The sequence below is a fragment of the Lepidochelys kempii genome, chromosome 24 (assembly GCF_965140285.1).
Source record: "Lepidochelys kempii isolate rLepKem1 chromosome 24, rLepKem1.hap1, whole genome shotgun sequence".
In the NCBI taxonomy this organism is placed as follows: Eukaryota; Metazoa; Chordata; order Testudines; family Cheloniidae; genus Lepidochelys; species Lepidochelys kempii.
In genome coordinates, this window is record NC_136403.1 from 8,303,466 (window position 1) to 8,325,493 (window position 22,028).

The 22,028-nt window shown below is 61.6% G+C and overlaps 1 protein-coding gene across 11 annotated transcripts in view; it reads left to right on the top strand.

Annotated features, from left to right (window-relative positions):
- Positions 1-22,028, top strand: part of CELF3 (CUGBP Elav-like family member 3) — a 47,392-nt gene that overhangs the window by 19,661 nt on the left and 5,703 nt on the right. For 2 of the 11 annotated variants that reach the window (XM_073322559.2, XM_073322570.2), the window contains 12 exons: positions 9,323-9,452; positions 10,254-10,382; positions 11,415-11,494; positions 13,335-13,505; positions 13,967-14,117; positions 14,295-14,444; positions 14,538-14,603; positions 15,026-15,127; positions 15,976-16,119; positions 16,699-16,834; positions 18,650-18,717; positions 20,438-21,812. In XM_073322559.2, the coding sequence (XP_073178660.1) occupies positions 9,323-9,452; positions 10,254-10,382; positions 11,415-11,494; positions 13,335-13,505; positions 13,967-14,117; positions 14,295-14,444; positions 14,538-14,603; positions 15,026-15,127; positions 15,976-16,119; positions 16,699-16,826 (1,251 nt within the window). In that variant the 3' untranslated portion in view covers positions 16,827-16,834; positions 18,650-18,717; positions 20,438-21,812. Of the gene's footprint in view, positions 1-9,322; positions 9,453-10,253; positions 10,383-11,414; positions 11,495-13,334; positions 13,506-13,966; positions 14,118-14,294; positions 14,604-15,025; positions 15,128-15,975; positions 16,120-16,698; positions 16,835-18,649; positions 18,718-20,437; positions 21,813-22,028 lie in introns of all 11 variants that reach the window. The other 9 variants (XM_073322566.2, XM_073322568.2, XM_073322567.2 and 6 more) reach the window with 9 other exon arrangements.

Below are 22,028 nucleotides of genomic sequence, written 5' to 3' on the forward strand. Positions count from 1 at the left end.
AGGGGCACCGTCAGAGTTGGGGGGGCAGGGCTGGGATAGCAGGGGCTGCGGGACAGGATTGAGGGGCACCGTCAGAGCTGGGGGGGCAGGGCTGGGTAGCAGGGCGCTGCGGGTCGGGATTGAGGGGCACCGGCAGAGCTGTGTGGTGGGAAGCCCAGGGCTAGGATAGCAGGGGCTGCGGGACAGGATTGAGGGGCACCGGCAGAGCTGTGGGGGCAGGGCTGGGTAGCAGGGCGCTGCGGGTCAGGATTGAGGGGCACCGGCAGAGCTGTGTGGTGGGAAGCCCAGGGCTGGGATAGCAGGGGCTGTGGGACAGGATTGAGGGGCACCATCAGAGCTGGGGGGGCAGGGCTGGGTAGCAGGGCACTGCGGGTCGGGATTGAGGGGCACCGGCAGAGCTGTGTGGTGGGAAGCCCAGGGCTGGGACAGCAGGGGCTGCGGGACAGGATTGAGGGGCACCGGCAGAGCTGGGGGGGCAGGGCTGGGATAGGAGGGGGCTGTGGGTGGGGATTGAGGGGTGCCAGCAGAGCTGGGGGAGTGGGAGCCCAGGGCTGGGATAGGAGGGGGCTGTGGGTCGGGATTGAGGGGCAGTGGCAGAGCTGGGGCAGGGAAAGTTTGCACAGCTCTTCTGCCCCAGATGCCTGTCCCCAGCCAGCACTAACCACTTCTCATTCCCACCACAATTCACCCTGAGCCCTGAACCACGCCTCCGGACAAAGAGTGGCCTGGGGGCTGGGTTCAGCTTCACTGGGGCTGAGGTTCCAGGGTGATCTATTGGGATCTGCTGGGATCCTTCCCAACCCCCGGGATCACTTGATCTTGGAACGCTTTGCTATTGCTCTGCTGGCTGCTCTCCCACTCGCCCCTCCCTCGTCCTCTGCCCTGGATCCGGTCCCTGAACCCCACCAGCCAGACGGCGTTACTGCTGCCATCCGGCATGGGGCTCGCACTGCACGCCGGGACCTAAGAAGCTTTCCATTTGATTGGATAATCCCAGGATTTATGCGTGGTAAATCCCAGGCGAGGCGGGAGGGGCAGGAGGGATTTGGAGGGGTGGGATTAGAGCAGCTGCCTTCTGATCTGGGGGGCAGGGGGATCAAGTCACTGGCACGTCCTCAGCCCGACCTGCGCCAGCCAAAAACTATCCCCGCGAGGAGGCCAAGCCATCCGGCTCCACCCTCACTCAGAGGCTGGGTGGCAGCTCCTGGGGTCACCCAGTGACTGGGGCCTCCTGGGGTCTCCGTTTTTGTGCAAAGCAGCTCAGAATCTTCTGCCTCTGGGCCACGAGTCTGGTTCCTGCTGACTGTTTAAGAGACCACTGTGCAAACCCAAACATCCCCTCCCTGCAGAACGCTCCCGGGCCCATGACAGAACAGAGAGGAGCACATGGTGCCTCGGGCTGGGGAGGGGATCTGGTATGGAGCGTGCAATCTTTCTGGGGGCTTGGGTGGGATGGGCTGAAAGCTATATCCCCCAAAGGGCCAGTCCCTAATTTATTTCCCCTCTTTGGGGTATGTAGCACCTGACGGGTTTTCATTTCTAACAGCCATTGGCTCGCTAGAGAGTTCTTGCTCAGTACAATAATTGTGCTCTCCTTTCTGGTTAATAAGGGAACAGGGAATTTTCCCCTCCCAGCTGAGGGCATCGGGCTCTGAAATCTGGATTCCCAGGCAGTGGCCCATGCCCCCACGGTCCCACAATGCACTTGGCCAGCTTGCCAGTTCTGCATGAGGTTGGGGGCTGAAGGGAAGCACATTTCTCGCTGGCCCCAGGAGTGATGGGGTCATGTCCCCACGCGGGAGAGCTGGAGAGTTTGTAGCTAACTCCCATGAAACTGCCCAGCCCTCCCTCGAACCCAGCCGCTGGCTCTGAGTCTCTTGTGCCAAGAGCTCCATCCTAGGATGGTATTTATTACCATGGCAACTGCCCCTCAGCCAGTTGCCCCAGTTACAGAGGGGATGGTCTTGACAGCAACAATTACCCGATTGCATGTCTCTGTTCAGGGGTTTATCATCAGGTGTCACAAATGGTAACCAAGATCAGAGGGCCCTGTCGTGCCGGGCACTGCCCAGACACGGAGTAACCGAGATCAGGGCCTCGTTGCACTAGGTACTGCCCAGACCCGGGGCTCCCTGGCTGAATAGACACAGGTGGGAGGGGAGACTGAAGCCCAAAGAGGAGAAATGATTTGCCTGTGGTCAGTGTCAGTCCTGGAATTGAACCCAGGCATCCTGCTTGTAGCCCAGTGCCCTCCCCACTAGGCCCAGCTGTCTCTCCTTTAGCATCTCTCAGCGTCTCCCTCGTCCCACGGCTCCCAGATGCCGGCCACACCGGGGCCCAGCAACGGGGGCCCCTCTGCTGCAGCCAGTGTCAGGGCCACCGCTTTGCGCCAGCTGTTGTTGATCTGTTAGGACACCTGGCTCAGTCCCGGATCTCAGTGGCTTGGCCAGGTGGGATCTGATCAGAGAGCCGTGGCTTGGCACGTGAGCGGAGACCACGGCCCAGCTGGGCTGGCTCTCCCCTGAGCTAGCTGCTAAGAGCAGAGGGAACCGCTCCGGCTGGCTAGCCTGAGCTGCTGCCTGGCCCAGCCAGAGTCGCTCTCAAACCCCAGGTCGGTCACACAGGCAGCCTGGCCACAAGCCGAACCAGGCCTCGGCCAGCTGCCTCCCTCTGCCTATGCCAGGATTTGAACCTGGGCCCTCCGTCAGGGGGACGCCACCGCGCAGCTCCCGCCAGCCCCCTGCGGCCCTGGGAGCCTGACTCCCGTTTCCAGCCCCTGGGGCGGGTAGGCTGGGAGGAGAGAAGGGATGGTACCAAAAAGCAAAGCAACGCTGCTGAGGTGCCCCTCGTGAGACCGGGGGGGGTCCCCTTCCTCCCCCAAGTGTCTCCTGCAAACTAAGGGGAGGAGCTAAGCCCAGCCCTGTTTTCATTCTCTCTAGACTAAATTAACCCTGAGGAGCCCACTGGCCCGTGGCTGGGAATCCCCCAGGCCAGGAGCAGTGGGTCACCCCCGCCCCCCACTTAGAAGCTGTCTGAAGCCCAAGCTAGGCAGTGTAGCCAGCAGCCCCCTCCCCCTGCCCCACCCCAGGTGGTCACCCGTGGGGACATGGGTAATCGCTGCATAATCCCCAGGCGCTGGCAGGGTCCGGAGGGGCAGGAGAGAGGCATGCCCGGGCCACGCTCCTTTTCGCTGTGCGGCTGATTCCAGCAGCTGGGAGCTGCCTGGCGTCTCCTGTGCCCTCAGGGCTGCTCCCCAAGGACGGAGGGGCTCCCCCGCCCCCGGCGCCGGCATCCAGAGGGGGACCCCCGAGACTGGCAAACAGGCAGCAGGGCTTGTCAGGGCTGAGCCCCAGCGCCTCTTTCATTACTAATGAAGCCCTGGGTGAGCCCCCGCCCCCAGCACGACACCCGAACTGCAGGGCGCTGCCCCGGTGCAGGAGCCGGCTGCCACAATGGGGGCACTGGAAGGGACTCAGAGTGGTGCTGGAGGAGGCATCTGGCATGCTGGGCCAGGCAGAGCTGGCGCGGGCTGGGCCTGGGATGCACCAACCTGTTACGCGGCACGGCCAGCTCACAGATGCTGATGGTCTCTGTGGTACAGGAGGGCTCCGGCTCCAGCTGCCCGGACACCCTTAGGGTCCTGAGCAGGGGCACAAAGCGCCAGCCGGGTGACCCTCTGGGGTGGCTGGGCCCAGCGCCAGCCACCGGGCTGGTACATGGCAGGGTGTTGCTGTGTTAATTATAGTCCACACCCTCCCAACCTAGAGCCAGCCGCATCTGGGTGCCAGGCAAAGGGCACCTAGCCCTTGTGCCCCACCCCAGAGACGTCGAGCAGAGCTGGGTGAGCCATCCCTATAGAAACAGCTGCCCCACCCCAGAGCTTGCCGCATCTCAGTGCTGGGCAAGGGAACCCAGAATTACTACAAGGCTGCATGTGGCTATCAGATGAAGGGTACCTGGTACCTTTATAAGCAGCCCCTGTGCCCCACCCCAGACATGGCCGCATCTCAGTGCCAGGTGAGGGAGGCCTGTATAAGCAGCTGACAGGGGATGGCTATTTAGCGGGGTTGCTGGGGGGGGGGCGTATTTCTGCCTTTTCCCCTTGGGACTTCCCCCCACCCCCAACCTCCCCCTTGAAGATTTTACACACACCCCAACCTTTGTTTTTCTTCCCCTTTGCTCAAATCGTCCCCCCACCCTGGCATTGTTTGTAAAGATAAATGGTGATGTCAGCGTGGTTACTAGGTAACGCAGTGGGTAAATTGGGGCTGAGTGGGCGGTTGCCATGGTTCATATTCTCCAGTTGCCATGGTTACCAGGCATCTGCTGGTTTTTTTCTCCCCCTGGCGTGACAGCCCCGAAGGTGAGGTTGCGACGACTTTGTCATGGACGCAGAAAGCGACGCGGCTCGTGGGGTGGGGAGGGCTCCCCAAAACCCCAGCCCGGGCCTTGAGCCTTCCCGGTGACATGAGACGCTTGAGCAGGGGTATCCCTGGTTATTGCAATTAATTCTCCTTCCTTGTCAGCCCCCGAGTTCCCGGCTCATTGTAAAGCCCCCCGGCTAATCAGCTGATTCATGCCAAGAGCACCTGCTATGGAGGATCACGTGCCCCCCCACCCCACTGCCCTACCCCCTTTAGCTGCGCCCCACAATGCCGGCCTGCAGAGATTTGCTCGTGCAGAGCTCCAGATGCTTTGGTTTTGGCAGGGGGGGTGCAAAAAGCAGCGTGGCTGAGCTGCCAGGATGGGGCGCGATTCCCTGCCGTGCAATGGGGCTCAGGGCCTGCAACCTAGCTGACTTGCCCGGATGTACAGCCACAATCCGACCCAGGCGCTGGGAGCAGCTCCCTGGGGGGCAGCACCAGCCCCTGCCGGCGGTGTTCTGGTGGTGGGTATCCACGTCCTGCCAAAGCCATCAGCGGCCCCAGCGCTGGGGGACAAGGCCGGCTGGATAGCACCGGCCCATGTCTCCCCCCAGCCCTCACCTCCAGAGACCTCCATCTCCAATGCCTTACCCGTAGTCAGTCTCTGTGAGCACCAGGAGTGGGGATTTTGGCTGGCTGCTTGAGGCCTGGCTAGCTCAAGTCTCTGTGGGGCTCCCCATGCGCCATAGAGCATAACCCTGCAGTGCTTCACTGGGGCTGGTGGTTGGCGTGGTGGGGTGGCCACATCCCAGCCACAAGGGTGTTATCGTGGGTAAGGGCTCCCTGTATAAACAGCCGCCCCACCCCCACCCCAGAGGTGGCTGCATCTCAGCACTGGGCCCTGTGCTCTCTGTATAAACAACTGCTCCACCCCAGAGGAGCCAAACCCTGCCTGGGGGAGAGCAGCAGAGACAGCCATTTCTCCCGAGGAGCAGCAGCTGTGTTGCCGTCCCTGGTGCTGTTCTCTTGGGCTGTCTCCCCTTTCCCAGGAGATGAGTCCATGGCCCTTTGTCCCCCCCGCCCTCACCCCCCACTTCTGCCAGCCACGCGTGCTCCCTGCGTACAGTGGGGTCACCCCCGCCCCAGTGCGCCCCGCCAGCTCCCACGTCTCCCCTGCTGGCGCCGCCAGTTGCTGTGGGGGTTAATAGCTGGGCCCCCGGGGCCCTAGCACAGGGGCCGAACACAGAGCGGGACTCTGTCAATAGGAGCCTTTGCCCTCTAGGGTGCCGGTTCAAATCCAGCCCAGGGCAGTGGTGCCAGCCCTGGTGAAATGGGCATTGTGGGCCTGTCTCTGTCTGGTTCCCCTTCACCCCAGTTTCAGGAGGGAGTGTGGTGTGGCCTAGTGGTTAGGGCATGTCCCTGGCACTTCAGAGAGTTGGCTGCTATTCCCACCTCTGCTGGGTGACTGTGCGCAAGTCCCAGCCCCACTCTGTGCCTCAGTTTCCCCTTGTCTATTCAGGCTGCAAGCTCTTTGGGGCTGGGGCATCTGGATGCTACCGTCATGCATATTCGAATAAAGAAAGACATGTCCAGAGAGCTTTGGGGGTCACCAAGCTCCCCTCTTGCCCCCTCAAGGTGGAGCAAGGCTGGGATCGAACAGGGGCCTGGGAACCTCGCCCTGGTTAGGCATAAGCCGAGACCTTTGATCTCTTGGTCTGTCTTGCCAGGACCATTTTCCCGATGCACTAAAGGGGCTGAAAACTCAGGGGCGCTGCCCCGCTGTGGGCTGGGCCCGTCTGCCGGCCTGTGTGCCCAGTTGCCAGCCTGCATGCCCGGCTCAGGGCGCCACGCCACTCTGAAAAGGCCCAGCTCCTTGGGATGCTGCCAGGCCCTGTTGTTTTTTTACCACGAGAGGAAAAAGCGGTCCCCATGCTGCACCGGTTGCTGTGGCAACCAGAGATAACCTGGCAACAAAGCAAGGCGGGAGGACGTGGAGGAAGATGCCGCGCTGGGGAACTGGGGTGTGTTTTCTCTTGCCAGGCGGGCAGGGGGGTGCGTCCGAGGGGTTTACCTGCTCCTAAAACAGCAGTGAGTGACAGGCCACTTGTGAGACGTGTCTGGGCAGGGGGCCGGGATCTCTGGCTAGACACTTCGCAGGGAGATATGTGCCTTTGAGATGGATGGCTGAAGAGATCAGATTAGCGGCTGGATGGACAGTTATGGATTGGCTGGAAGGACAGGTGGATGGATAGGTGGGGAGATGGATGGATGATGAGATGGACAGATATGACAGGGAGAGGTGGATCCCACAGACAGTTAGAGCCAGCAGGCAGATAAATAGCCCGGCTGATCTGAAAAGGGCTTGGGGGTGAGGTTGCCAGACAGCCCATGTCTAGCCTGCACTGGGCCGGCTGGTGAGACAGCATTTGCTTTGAAGCTAGATTCAGCCCTTTTGCTGGGGCGGCCGACCGAGCAGGATGAAGGGAAGAAGCCCTGCGCCATCTCTGCCTGATCAATAGAGCTCAGTATCTTAGTAATAATTGATCCAATGGACAATGAGCAGGGCTTTAATTACACTGATTGGGTGGGATCTGTGCCCCCCCCATCCCCGCCCACCATGTATGCCCTCCCCGGAGAGACACAAGGTGCAAAGAGCAGGCAGAGTGGGTGGGCAATGCCCTGCCAGACATGCCAGCTGCATCACAGGGCACTGGGATACTGCAGCATCTGGCATCGCCCCCCGCGGCCTTCAGTCCCCAGCCCCCAGCCCCAGCATGGGGCCAAATAGCCACGCTGGCATCCTGGCAATGCCTCTGCCTGCCCATGCCGGTGGTCAGGCTGGGAGCGCAGGATCGATAAGCACAGGTGCCCTCCGGAGCCTTTTTCTTATTGATCTTACGGATAAGTTGTGTTTCTGCTCACACCAGCCCTGTGGTCAGTCAGCGGGGCAGCGCTGGGACTGCACGTGGGTCCAGGTAAATGGGGGGCTGGGGCCACTGTCAGCTGGTGTCGCTGCATTGAAGTCAGTGGAGGCCACTGGGGATCCGGCCCAATGCCTTAGGGAAGGATGGATGGGAGGAAAAATGGCCCAGTGGTTAGAGCTATTGTGAGCCCTGTGTTCAGATCCTTGCTGTCCCACGCACTCCCTGTGTGACCTTGGGCCAGATCCTCAAAAGTCCATCGGGTGAGGCAGCAAACTACTGACACCTCAGTTTCCCCGTCTGTACACTGGGGATAAGAGCCCTGGCCTGCCTCTCAGGGGTGCTGGGAGGGTCAATACAGGAAAGATGGTGAGGCGCTCGGCTGCCATGGTGACCGGCCCAGACCAAGGGGCTAGCCCTGATTGACACCTGTCTGAACAGACTCGCACCCCTACGGTTTCAATGTGGCCTCGTTTTGAAGCCCCCCAGCTCCTGGCGTATTGTCAATTGGGCCTAAATCTCTCTCTCAAAGGTGATCACCAGTCACCTCCATGGAAGGCTGAACTGCCAGGAGCGTGGGGAGAAAGGGGCAGGCCAGGGCACGGGCTGCTGGACTGAGAGCCAGGACGTCTGGGTTCCATTCTTCCCTTCCCCTGCCTTTGGCTGCTCCCCTGCCTGGTCATGGCGCCCACCCACCTTCGGGATCGACCTGCTCAGGATCAGGACCGGGACCCCCAAACTTCCCAGCGTCTGGAGATGACGGTCACCCCTGGGGTTTTGCTGGCGCAGTTCCTCCCCGGCTTCTGCCTGTGGGGTGTCTCTCTTCCCAGATCCCCTTGCTCCAGGCGGTGCTCTTGGGGCGACCAGGCATCCCTTTAGTAAGGGCTGTGTCTTATATTTGCAACTCTACCACCACCAGCACCCCGGAAAAAGGTGTCCTGATTTTTCACACTTGCTATCTAGTCACCCTAGCTGCTGCGGGGGGGAGGTTACGATATTGCCATGTAGTCGGAGGGGCGGGGGGGCTGCCTCCCCTCCAAGCTGCTGCTTTCCTTTAATATGATTACAGATGCTTTTACAGAACTGTCCCAGCGACCTGCTGAGTTAATCTCATGGCTCTGCATTAACCCTCCCCTTGCCGGCTGGCTTTGCGCCAGGAGGGAGCATGGTGGAGGGCTCGGCAGGCGTTCTCCCCTCCCAGTCAGCGCTGGACCCAAAGCCCAAGCACGGCTCTAGGGGTCACGGGGCTGCAGGGCGCGGGGTGGAGCCAGTGTTCCTGCAGGGAGCCGGGGAGGGGGGTCTTTGACACTGGGTTTGGGGGTGTCAGTGGTTTCTGCTGGCTACTCCTTCCCCCACCAGCTTGTGTCCAGCCAGGCCAGGCCAGCTCCGGAGCCTTTCCCCACTAGGTGACCAGGATAGATCTGGCCCCAGGTTGCAGGGACTGGCTGGCTCCAGGGGGCTGGGAATGGGACATGGGGGCCTTTCCCCTCCAGGGGGCTCCGGCTCTGATCCAGCCCCAGGGCAGGAGACTGGGTGCTTTGGGAAATGGGACACGGGGCCATTGCCCCCAGTTCAGTTCCAACCCTGGCTGTTTGGTGAGTAGCCAGGGACAGGCGCTTGGCTGGCAGGCACCGCAGAGAGGTCACTCCTGAGCTGGCTACAAACCGAGCTGTCCTTGGGGCCCAGGGTGGGACCCTCCTGGGCAGGGCTGTGGCAATAGGTAGGGAAACCGGCCCTGTGCTGTGCAGGCCTGGCTCTCCCGGGTGTCACCTGTGCACCTCGCACTGGATCAAATCCACACTAAATAAAGGGGACCCAGGACTCACCCTCACAGACACACCCTGTGCCTCAGTTTCCCCTCTGTATGATGGGATAAGGCTCTCTCTCTCCCTACGAAGGAATCATGCCTCGTTGTTGGGGGGTGGGTGGGGTCTGGCTGCTGGATGGTTCCATCTCCGGCGGGGGCGCCCTGCTCTCTGAGCGCCAGGGGCTGCCTGCACGCGTCCTCAATGTTTCTTCTTTCTCTCCCCCTTGCAGATGAACCGGCCGATCCAGGTGAAGCCAGCAGACAGCGAAAGCAGAGGAGGTACCCGCCGGGCGTGGGGAGGGGGCAGGGCTGCCCTGGAACCCCAGCTACCCCTGGCTAAACCCCCACCAGAACAAAGGGGTAATTCCCTGCCCCGACAGGACCCCCCCACACACTTCCAGCATTGACCCCGGGCCTCCCAGTCTCTGGGGAGCAAAGCTAGGATCAGATGGGGGGGGGGTCTTCCAATAGTCCCCCCTTCACATTCCCAGGATTTCTGACTGGGGCTTTCCCTACCCTGGTCTCTTGTGACATCAGATTAATACTGGGCAGGGCAAACAGTGCTCCCTGCAGATACCAGGGGGCTGGCTAGATAGATAGATAGAGGGGGTGTATGGAGATAGATAGATAGATAGATAGATAGATAGATAGATAGATAGATAGATAGATAGATAGATAGATAGATAGATAGATAGATAGATAGATATGGAGGGGATGGATACATACATAGATAGATCAGCCAGGATCTAGGGAGACAGAAAGACAGACAGATTAGCATTCTAGCATCTAAGGATAGGGACAGACAAACAGAGCAGGGTCTGGAGAGAAAGAGCTAACTAAGGACAGGTGGACGGATCGGCAGCCTAGGCCCAAGGGGTAGAAAGATCCAGCCAAGCGTAGCTGAGATGTTCTCCAGTGCCCACTACAGACATACCCCCCATCCAGGACCCCCGGGGCCTGCCCATCATCAACCTAGTGGTTGGCTCCTGCAGTCCGTGATCCCAGCCTGGGCCGAGTTGATGGGGTGAGAGGCGGCATCTGGCCCTCAGCACCGTGCTCTGTGACCAACACCCCCGTCCCAGGCTCCCTGTGCTCCCAGGCAGGGCAGGGTGGGGGGCGAATGGGCCCCCTCCCCACTGAGCACTGCCTCTTCCCTGCCAGAAGACCGGAAGCTATTTGTGGGGATGCTGGGCAAGCAGCAGACAGACGAGGACGTCAGGAAAATGTTCGAGCCCTTTGGGAACATTGATGAGTGCACAGTGCTGCGGGGGCCAGACGGCACCAGCAAAGGTAGGTACCACTCCCGGGCCCCTGCCGCTGGCCCTGCCCCCATAGCAGGGAGCGGGGTGGGGGCGCAGTAGGGGGCACTGTGCTGCAGGGAAGAGGCAGTTTGGCCACCAGGTGGCCTCAGGGCTCCTGCTCGTTTCTCCCATGTTATCCCCCCTCCCACCCCAGGCCCTGCAGCTGTCCCGGGTGACGCTCCCTGGCTGCTCGCCCGTCACCCCTGCCTGCTGCACAGCTGGGCCCTGCTCCAGGGGCGAAGGGGGCTGGACAGGGCCAAGCATGCAGGGCTAAGAGGGGCCCTGCCAGCGTTGGGGGGCGGGCGGGCGTGGCTGTGTGCTTCATGGGTGGACACAGGGGAGAGCACATTTGTACAGGGGTGCCTGGCTCGGGAGGGGAGGGGGGCAGGGCTGTGAGCATGTGTGCACTTGGGGTGTCTGTGTGCGTTCCTGGGGGTGCACTCAGGGTGTCTGTGTGCACTCGGAGGGCTGCACTCGGGGTATCCATGTGCACTCAGGGGGGGCACTCGGGGTGTCTGCGTGCATTCAGGGGGGTGCATTCGGGGTGTCTGCATGCGTTCAGGGGGGGCACTCAGGGTGTCTGTGTGCGTTCAGGGGGGTGCATTCGGGGTGTCTGTGTGCGTTCAGGGGGTGCGCTCGGGGGGGTGCACTCGGGGTATCTGTGTGCGCTCGGGGGGGTGCACTCGGGGTGTCTGCGTGCGTTCAGGGGTGCATTCGGGGTGTCTGCGTGCACTCGGAGGGGTGCACTCGGGGTGTCTGCGTGCGTTCAGGGGGGTGCACTCGGGGTGTCTGCGTGCGCTCGGGGGGTGCACTCGGGGTGTCTGTGTGCGTTCAGGGGGGTGCACTCGGGGTGTCTGCGTGCGCTCGGGGGGGTGCACTCGGGGTGTCTGTGTGCGCTCGGAGGGGTGCACTCGGGGTGTCTGCGTGCGTTCAGGGGCGTGCACTCGGGGTATCTGTGTGCACTCAGGCCCTGCCACACCCCCCCCACAGCCCCGACGGCACTGACTCTCTCTCCCCACAGGCTGTGCCTTCGTGAAGTTCCAGGCCCACGCCGAGGCTCAGGCCGCCATCAACACGCTGCACGGCAGCCGGACATTGCCCGTAAGGCATGCTGGCAATCGGGGGGGTGGGGGGCAGGCTGAGAGGGGGCGATTCCTGGCATGGCCCTCAGTAGGAGCTCAGCATTAGACTCGGCTCCCAGACCCCTCATCTCCCAGGGCAGATGCTGGGCACTCACGACCTGGCTGCCCCCCAGCTCCCCAGGCACTCACTCACCCGGCTGGACCCCCTGGGCACTCACTGACCCGGCTGGACCCTCCCCCCCCGGGCACTCATCAACCCAGCTGGGTCTCCCTGGGCACTCGTGGTCCCCCTGCCCACTGAGACACTGCAGGGTTAGATCCAGGCTCCTCTGAGCCCTTCCCCCACCACGTGTCGGAGAACAATGCCGGGTCTGTCTGTCTGTCTGAGGGGACAGGGCCGGGCTCCTGGGCAGCATCCTGGGAACGCACAGGGCCCATCTACCCTGCAGCTGGGAGCTAGCCCGCCTGGGTGGACGGACTCACGCCAGCGTGGCCCAAGCCAGCGCGCTGCCAGCCAGGTGGAGGCTGTGGCTCTGGCAGAGACGCAGGCTCCCGGCGCCCAAGCTCAGAGCCAGGGGGCCGGGGGGGGCTCCAGAGCCTGAATCGCCGCCCCAGCGTGCCAGCTGAGCTGAAGCCTGGCTAGCGCAAGTCTGTCTGCCCAGGCTGGGAATGTTAGACAGCCCCCAGGCCCTTCCTGCTCCAACACCCCCATCCTTTGGGGACTCCGAGGGGCACGGGCTGCGTGGACCCCACAGGGCCTTCGTGCCTCCAGGCCTTTGATCCGCCCTGCAGCCTCAATCGGGCAGTCAGCGAGCACCCAGGCATGGGTCCAGCGGGGCAGCACGACCCTGTCTGCCTGTCCAAGGATCTCCAGCCCCCTCTGCCTCTCGCACCCTCTCATGTGGGCAGCTCCAAATCTCAGCTCCCCCCCCAGACTTGCCACCTGGAAGGGACCCAGCTCAGCGCCAGGGCAGGGGGCAAGGATGCTGCCTGAGGCTCTTCTGCCCCCTGATGGAGCGAGCTCGCCACTGCAGCCTCGAGAGTCAGTCGGGAATCTTCCGAGAAAACGTTTTTTTAGTTGAAAAACGCCGACAGGGCAACTCCATTGCCGTGGGAACGTCTGGACTGGGAACAATTTCTCAACGTGGGTAAACGACGCTTGGGAAGCGTCCGAATGTCCCTCTTCCACGTTCCATGAAAAAACGCCCATTTTCCTGGTCGAGGCAACTTTGGAGTTTGCGGCGTGAGCGTGTTGGAGTGAGCTGGAAACCCATCGATCAAAGAAACCAAATGTCCAGGCTGCCCTGAAAGGAACTTTTCTTAGGCGCTTCAGGAAAACGTTCCAGCTTTTCAACTTTTCACCCCGAGTCGGGGCGGGGAACATTGTTCAGAGTCTCGAAAACGTTGGCAGGACGGGCAGATCAAGTCGCTCTGATCCCAAGCCATGCTCATGCGTAGACCCCAAAGCCCTTTTTGCAAACGAGGTTGGGATCATTTGCCCCATTCGACGGGTGGGGAAATCGAAGCATGGAGCAGGGCCGCGACTTGCCCAAGCTCGTCAAGCAGCAGAGATGGGAAGAGACCCTGCTGTCTGGAAGCTTAGGCCAGTGCTCTATCCACTAGGCCCTACGTCCTGAGGAAGGTTAAAATCATCCCGGGCATGGGCAGAGGGGGTTGAAGCAGGTACTTGATACAGGAGGGGAGCTTGGCCCCCCCACACGCTCCCCAGGAGGCTGCCTGGCGCGGAGGCTGCAGGAGGGGCTGGGGCCTGGTGTCACGCCGGCTGGCTGAGGCAGTGCGGGGGCAGGGGCCAGACGGGGTGGGGCGGGGGGGTCACCGTGCTCTGCTTGTCTCACTAGCCCCCTTGCGGGGGGTTCCATTCCCAGGGCGCCTCCTCCAGCCTGGTGGTGAAATTCGCCGACACGGAGAAGGAGCGGGGCCTGCGCCGGATGCAGCAGGTGGCCAGCCAGCTGGGCATGTTCAGCCCCATTGCCCTGCAGTTCGGGGCCTACAGCGCCTACACCCAAGCAGTAAGGGGCTCCTTGCCGATGTGGGCGCTGGGCTCTCAGCAGGGGCATGGGGGGCGAGCCAAGGCTGCGGGTCGGGATTGAGGGGCACCGGCAGAGCTGGGGGATGGGGGGAACCCAGGGCGGGGACAGCAGGGGGCTGTGGGTCGGGATTGAGGGGCACCGGCAGAGACGGAGGAGGGAGGAAGCCCAGGGCGGGGACAGCAAGGGGCTGCGGGTCGGGATTGAGGGGCACTGGCAGAGCTGGGGGACGGGGGGAGCCCGGGGCTGGGCTAGCTGGGGCTGCGGGTCGGGATTGAGGGGCAGCGGCAGAGCTGCGGGGGCCAGGACAGCAGGGCACATCGTTTCCCCACCCCCGGGTCCTTGTGCCCTTGCAGACAGGCCGACCCCCATCCCCCCAGCAGCCCAGCGGACACCCCCTGACTCCCCCGCCCCCCCCCCCGTCTCTTTCTCTCCCCCCGCAGCTAATGCAGCAGCAGGCAGCCCTGGTCGCTGCTCACTCCGCCTACCTCAACCCCATGGCCACCATGGCGGCCGTCCAGATGCAGCAGATGGCCACCATCAACCCCAACGGCCTCATCGCCACGCCCCTCACGCCCCTCACCCCCTCCTCAGGTAGGGCGGGCGCGGGCCAGGAGGGGCCACGCCGGGGAGTCTGCGGGACGGGCAAAGCCCCCGCCCCGGGCGGCAGGCTGCAGAGGGGGCAGGGGGTGGGTAAGCCGGGATCTCCTCACGGGTGGGGGGGAGAGCCCCGAACCCATCCCGCTCGTCCACCGCGTCTCTCGCCCGCAGGTACCAGCACGCCGCCTGCCATCGCCGCCACCCCTGTGTCCGCCATCCCGGCCACGCTCAGTGTCAACGGCTACAGCCCGGTCCCCACGCAGACCACGGGGCAGCCGGCCTCCGAGGCCCTCTACACCAACGGGGTCCACCCGTACCCAGGTTCGCGCCCCGCCCCTGCCCTGCCTGCTCCCCTCCACCCCCACCCCGGCTCAGCCCTGGGTAACCCCCTCCCCCTCTCGTCTCCCCTCGCAGCTCAGAGCCCAGCCGCCCCCGTGGACCCCCTGCAGCAGGCCTACGCCGGGATGCAGCACTACACAGGTGTGGCGCCGGGGCTGGGGGGGCTGGAAGGAGCCCCGGGGCTGGGGAGGGGGGCTGGAAGGGGCCCCGGGGCTGGGGGGGGCTGGAAGGGGCCCCGAGCCGGGGAGGAGGCTGGGGGGGGGTGGAGGCAGCAGCATGGCGGGACGTCCCGGGCGCTGGCGCCAGGTCTGAGCAGCACCAGGGCGTGGCAGTGACGGCCTCACCCCCCAGGGCTGTGGGGCTGGGGGGCAGCCAGGGGGACTGAGGCTGTAAGGAGGGGGCTTCCTGCGGGTGGGGGGACAGGGGGAGTGGGGAGCAGTGGGGTAGGGAGCTGGGCTAACAATGGGGGGAGGGAGCCTCAGGCCTGGGTCCAGATCCTTCCCTTGGGGGCGTGTAGGCCCAGGCCGAGGGGTCGCTCAAGCCCTCCTTTGCCTCTGCCCCAGCCACCTACCCTGCTGCCTACGGGCTGGTGAGCCCGGCCTTCCCCCAGCAGCCGGCCATCCTCACGCAGCAGCCGCCCCCCCAGCAGCAGCAGCAACGGGAAGGTAAGTGGGGCCCGGAGCCGCTGCCCCCTCCAATTTCTCCCCGTCACTGCCCCCCAACACCCCCTAGGCACCGCTCCCTCCAACAATGTCCCCCGCCAGCACCCACTAGGCGCCACTCCCCCAGGCCCTGTCCCCCTGAAACCACCCCCAGCTCTGCCCCTGGGCCCCTGACATCCCTTATTGCCAGGAGCCCTGCCCCAATGCCGCTCAATAGGGAGAGGGCAGATGTGGCCTGGGGTCACCAAGGACCTGCCTCACTGTGCACCTCAGGACCTCCACATCTTCCCTGAGGACCCCAACACTTCACAGAGGGAGTCCAGAGCATGGGGGATCAACAGGGATCCAGAATGGTGGCCAGAATGAGAGGATCTAGAGTGGTGTAGAACACAGGGTCCAGAGCAGGGGGACCGAGAGGGGTTCACACTGGGGAGGCCAGAATGAGGGGTTCAGAATGGGGGTCCAGACTGTTGGGTCTAAAGGGGTCCCGAGCAGTGGGATCTAGAGGAGTCAAGGATGTGGGGGTCCAGTTAGAGGATATAGAGTTGTCTAGAACAGGGAGTCCAGAGCGAGGGATCTGGAACAGTCTGGAATGGGGGGGGTTCCAGACTGCGGTATCCAGAGTGAAGGGTATAGAGGAGTCCAGGATGGGACGTCCAGAGCAGAAGGCTCTAGGGGGTCCAGCATGTGGGATCTAGAACAGGGGGGGCCCAGCATGAGGGATCTAGAACTGGGGCCCGGTGTGTGTGTGTGTGATCTAGAACGGGGGCCCAGCATGGGGGCATCTAAGGGAACCCAGGGCCTGGAGTGTCCTGAGCAGCTGCCCACTCTCACCCGCCTCCTCCCCGCAGGCCCCGAGGGCTGTAACATCTTCATCTACCACCTGCCCCAGGAGTTCACTGACTCCGAGATCCTGCAGATGTTCCTGCCCTTTGGGAATGTCATCTCTGCCAAAGTTTTCGTGGATCGGGCGACCAATCAGAGCAAATGCTTCGGTAAGGCCAGCCAATGGGGTCTCCCAGCCCCTTCCTGCTGCATTGTGGGCCAGTGGCCGGCCTGCTGAGCAGCAGGAGCAGCCAATGGGCACCGGGGCGAGGGGCCGAACTCCCAGGCAAAGGATTGTTGCAACCCCTAGTGTAGACAGGGGCTGACGCTGAGCCGGATGCTGAGCTGGCTTCCTTAGCAGATCTGCCCAGACCAGGGCTCTCCTAGCCCCATCTCCTGTCACCCACAGCGGCTGGCATGAGGGAGCAAACCCTGCGTCAGGCACCCTCTACCTGCCACCGATTGATGCCCCCAGACCTGAGCCTCGGGGAGCAGATCCCAGGCTCCCCGGCCCCCAAGGACAGGGCAGCTGGGCATACCGCAGCCCTGGTGCCAAGCTGAGAGTCCGGGTGCGGAGCTGCCCACCCCGAGCCAGTGGCTTAGTGGCCAAGGGGGCACTGCCCTAGCTGTGAATAAAGGGCTAGTTGGGTCTCCCAGGGCCACTCAGCATTCTCTGCCTCTCTCTGCCCCCCTCCCCTCCCCCTGCCTCTCTACCCCTCCCCGGCGCCCACCCGCCACCCCCTCCCCAGGGTTCGTAAGTTTTGACAATCCCGCCAGCGCCCAGGCTGCCATCCAGGCCATGAACGGCTTCCAGATTGGCATGAAGCGCCTGAAAGTGCAGCTCAAGCGACCGAAAGACGCCAACCGGCCGTACTAAGGCCTCAGGTGGGTGCCCTGCCCCCCGTGCACAGGGACCCCCCAAAACACAGCCCGGGGGCGGGGGGCACAGCAGTCTGGGCTGGTGAACTGCAGCATAACGGGAGTGCGGGGGTGAGGCCCTGGCTGTGTTACCTCCCGCCGGACAGAGCCCCTTGGGGTAACGCCTCCCCCAGGGCCCCAGGCTGGGTGTCTCCACTCTCAGGGTGTACAGCCCTGGGGCCTTTTGGCCACAAGAGGGCGACAGCCCCCAGCCCAAGGCAGGACTGAGCCGAGGGCCCTGGAAAATCGTAGCAGGAATTTCAGAGTTTGATTTTTAAAAAGGGTAAAATCTCAGTGGCATTTTTGTGATTCCCCTGCTACACAGGCACGAACATCCACACACACGCGTACAGGCGCACACAGATACACACACAGAGATACAAACACACACAGGGGCACACACAGATACACACACAGAGATACAAACACACACAGGGGCACACACAGATACACACAGGCGCACACAGATACGCACATGGGCACACACAGATGCACACGGGTGCACACAGATACGCACAGGCACACACAGATACGCACATGCACATGGGCACACACAGGTACAAACACGGGCGCACACAGATACACACACACACACACAGTTACAAACACACACGGGCGCAAACAGATGCACATGGGCGCACACAGATACACACCCACACGGGTGCACACAAATTCACACAGGCACACGCATCGACACATGCATGGGCACACACAGATATACACACGCACATTGGCACACAGCTACACACATGGGCACACTCAGTTACACACTCACTCACATACAGAGACACACACATCCACACACACACGGGCACACATAGACATGCACGCACATTTACACATGCACATGGGGACACACACACACACACAGGTCCCCACAGATTCATACGTACACACACATGTCCATGGGCACGCACACATGCTCGGGCACATACATGCATATGGGCGCACGCTCATGGGCACACACATATATGCATTCACGCACACACATTAGAACGGCTGCACTGGGTCAGACCAAGGGTCCCGCAAGCCCCATAGCCTGTCTTCCAACCATGGCCAATGCCAGGTGCCCCAGAGGGAATGAACAGAACAGGCACATGGGTACACGGATGCACACACACATACATACATGCCCCTACGCCACACACCTGGACAGTCAGACACACACACACACACATTGTCTAACCAGCTCTGCGTGGCATCAGGGTACGTGGGCCACGTGGCAACATGTGAAATTTGGACAAAACGTACATTTGGCTTGCAAAATTTCTGCGCCGTTTCCCGTTCCAGCGAGAAAGCAGGAGACCCGCAACCAGCCGCTCCCTGGCCTGTTCATCGAGCCGTTCAAATAACCAAGCCTATCGGAGCCACGCCAACTCCGTCCCTCCCCCCCCCCCCTTGCAGAGGGCAGAAAGGCACCCAGAGTCTGTGCACACACACATGGGATTATTATTTAGCAGCTGAGATCAAGGCCCCAGGGCGCTGCACAGACCCAGAATGAGCCACTGGCCCGCGCCAAAGAGCCCACAGTCTGACTCACCAGGGCAGTAAAGGACCCTGAAGGCTTTTATACAGGGTGGAAAGAAAAGCCACACCATGCCAAAGTCCCACCAGCACAAGCATTAAAATAACAGTGATAATACTGCTCCACTCCGCTCTCCCGCACAAATAATGCACTATATCTCCATAGCTAACACGCATGTAGCCTGACCCCCGCCCCCCCCCCCCCCGCCCCCACTATCTTAGAGATCTGTATAACAGAATTTCACCCTGTATTTTAAGAAAGAAGAACATAACCTCCTGCTAGCAGTTCTTTCCGGCTGTGCTGCGCAGAGCCCTGTCTCAGCCAGGTGAAGACCCCCAGCGCGGCGTAGCGTGGGGCGGGGGGGGGGGGGGTTCTGTGCGTGTCTGTGTGTGTCGTGGCACGTGAACGTATCCTGCTTTTGTTCTGATAACTGTTCTCCGTGCGTGGCTCACGGGGTCTTTTCTCGTTCTGCATTGGTTTGATTTTTGGTTTGGTTTTTTGGTTTGGTTTTTGCTTGGTCATTTGTTTTGTGGAGTCTTTGTCATTGAACGTAGTTTCTTTTTTGCACATAAAAGAGACAGAGGGACACCACCAAGGGAGGGGCTCAACTGCGTTGCAGTGACAGGCTCCATTTCTTTAAGGATTTACGGTAATCCGCATTGCATTAGCTTTTAGATCCCAGCCAAGATTGGGGCCCCGTTGTGCCAGGCTCTGCAGAGACCCCGACTGAGAGCAGGGCCCCATCATGCCAGGTGCTGCACAAACAGTGAGAGGCAGGTCCTGCCCCAAGTTGCTTATGCTCTAAACAAATGAAGAGTTAGGGGAGAGGCAGGATTATTGACCCCATTGTACAGATGAGCAACTGAGGCACAGAACAACAAAAGTCACAAGTGTCCAGGTCACACAGGAACTCTGTGGCAGAGGAGGGATTTGAGCCCAGGTCTTCTGGGTCCCAGCTCAAGCCATTCTCTGCAAGCCCATCCTTTGTTTCTCGGTGCCTAGAGAATGCCACAGTCGCTGCACACTCTCTGCACCGCTGGGCCACGGTCAGCAGAGGCAGGGGAGAGCTAGACTGAACAGACCAGGACCAGGGGACCCTAGTGGCTGGGTGCCTGCCCCCGAAGGGACTCACACAGGAAATGGGGAGCTGGAAGTGCCCTGCTCACCAAGCCAATGGGGTTTGCTTTGCAGGGTGATGAGTCTTGAGGGTAGCAGGGGGAACCTTTGAGGCTGAAATTTACAAACACAAGCCAGGCTCGGCCCCCCCCCCCCCCCCCCCGGCTGAATGGCCTGAGGGTGAGAGAACCCGCAGCATCCTCTGGCATCATGCCTGGGCCTTGGCCTGGGCCCTCGTGTGTAGAAACGCCAGCCTCAGGGTGTGCAGGGGGAAACATGGGCACTGGGACAGAGCTGCTTGCTGGGGAGAACGGGGCAGGTTGGATTACAGGCATTTGTCTGACACAGTTTGGTGAGGAGAGGAAAGCCATGAGGGGGAGCCCAGGGCTAGGATAGCAAGGGGCTGCAGATCAGGAGTGAGGGGCACTGGCAGAACTGCGGGGGTGGGGATACAAAACAGCCCCTGCTGACCCATCTCTCAGTCACCCCTCGTCGGTTAGCACCAGATTCAGCTCAGCCCCTGCAAAGGCCTCATTTGCCTGCTCTTGCCGGCAGTCTCCGGGCCTGGGGGTCAGATTTGGAGCCCGGCTGCTCTGGCCATATGCCAGCATGGGGCAGAAAGCCGCCCCAGGGGAGTGAAGCGGGGACCTAATCCTGCTGCCGTGGGGTGAGATCAGGCCACCAATGTGCACACAGGTCCCGGCTCTGGGGCTCCGTGCCGCTGGACGATAGCTTGGTCCCAGCACCCTGCTACCGGACAGCAGGCCTAACATGGAGGCCTCCCCCACCCTGGTCCCAGTCCCTCACCCCAGCCCGAGATCCCGCAGGGCCCACACCCCATCCCCCCAGCATCCTATCCATTTCACCCAGGGCCGTTCTCAGCAGGGTCCCTGACGCCCCTATTCTGTGTCTCTCTCTCCACCCGCCAGAGCTGCTGGAGAAACCTGGTCACAGGGCACAGTGCCCGGGGCATGGACGAGCTGTCACCGGAGCCCTGCACCCTCCCCAAGAGCCATACGCCCCCCGCCCCGGTGCGGTAACAAGCCAGCCAGCTGGCATGAGGCACGCCCGCTGCATGTGGCATGAGGGTGCCTGTTTCCCATCAGCCGTGTCTTTCTTTCCCATCCATTTATTTTCTCGTTCTCTTTTTTTCTTCATCTTTTTTTCCTCCTTTGTTGGGACAAAAGGAGGCTTGGGCATGAATGGGGCGGGGGCATGGAGCTGAGGCTCACAGGCTCCCTCCCCTAAGCGTCTGCTACCCACCTGCCCCCGCCCCCACAGTACCCAGCCCCCATCACTCGCACGCTGTCCATCAGGCCTGGTGCCAGCTGAGGGTCAGGTTAAAAGGAGGCAAGAGGATTAGCAGGGGAGAGGCAATTGGGAGGCCAGTGAGCCTGGACCATCAAGTGACTGTGGGGCTAGGCAACGCCCCCCCCCTTAGGGTTAGAAGGCGTCAGCCCCTCTCTGAGCTCCCTTCCCAGGGAACATCCCCCCTCACCACTACCACCCCACACTGGGACAGACCCCAAACACCCAGCTCCATGATAACGCTATTTTCTGTATTGCGGCACCAGGCTGAGGCTGTAGACCAGCGCATGCCAGGCACTGCACAGCCAGAGGGAGAGGCAGACCCCCCCGCCCCACCCCAAAGAGCTCTGTCTAGGCAAAGGGGAAATGGCCCAGAGAAGTGGCTTGTCCTGGATCAGCCGACAGCTCAGTGGAACCAGGAATAGACCCCCCCCCCGCCAGGGCCAACATCTGGCAAAGCAGCCAGTGAGACTGCATAGCCAAATGAGAGACCCCCATCAAAGCGCTGAGCCCTCTGACAAGCCAGGCCTTTGATGGGTTCCCAGCACTGGCCTCCCCCAATCAGTGCGGGGGCTTTGCACATTCCCAGACACACAACAGATCAAAACACATCAGTTCCCAGCGGTGACATCCCTGGTGCAGGGGTTTGGGGCGGGGGGGAGAAATTGTCCAAAAAAACCATATTTTGTCTCTTTTACTGTGTAAGAAACAAGGTGATTTACATACAGAGCTGACTTGACCTTTTCCCTTTTCTTATTTAAAACAAAAACAAATCCCAAATCCCATTTTCTTTCTTTGCTGCTTTAATCCCCCCACCCCGGCAGGGTTACCAATCATATCTTGAGATGCTTCTGTCGCTAGCCATCCCTCGCTGTCACAAGAGCCCCCTTGTAAGTGGCATCTGCTGGACCGACCGAAGTGATGTATCTTGATCTCGCTCGCGAGACTCTTCCGCTTCCTTGTCCCCTGTGGCTCGTGGTGTTGGACACACGTCATGTGAGCGGAGCTAGCGGGTGCATGACGTCCCTGTGCCGTAGCGGTGGTTGGCTGTGCTGTGAGGTCTTTTTTCTTGATGGTGGTCTCAGTGGACAGTAGTTTTCGTTCGGTGAAATCCCCCGGTCCAAAAAAAAAAAAAACCGTCTTCCCCTCACCAGCTGCAAAACCCAAACCAGTGTAGAAGTCCTCTTTTCCTAGTTACTAGTTCAGTCCCTC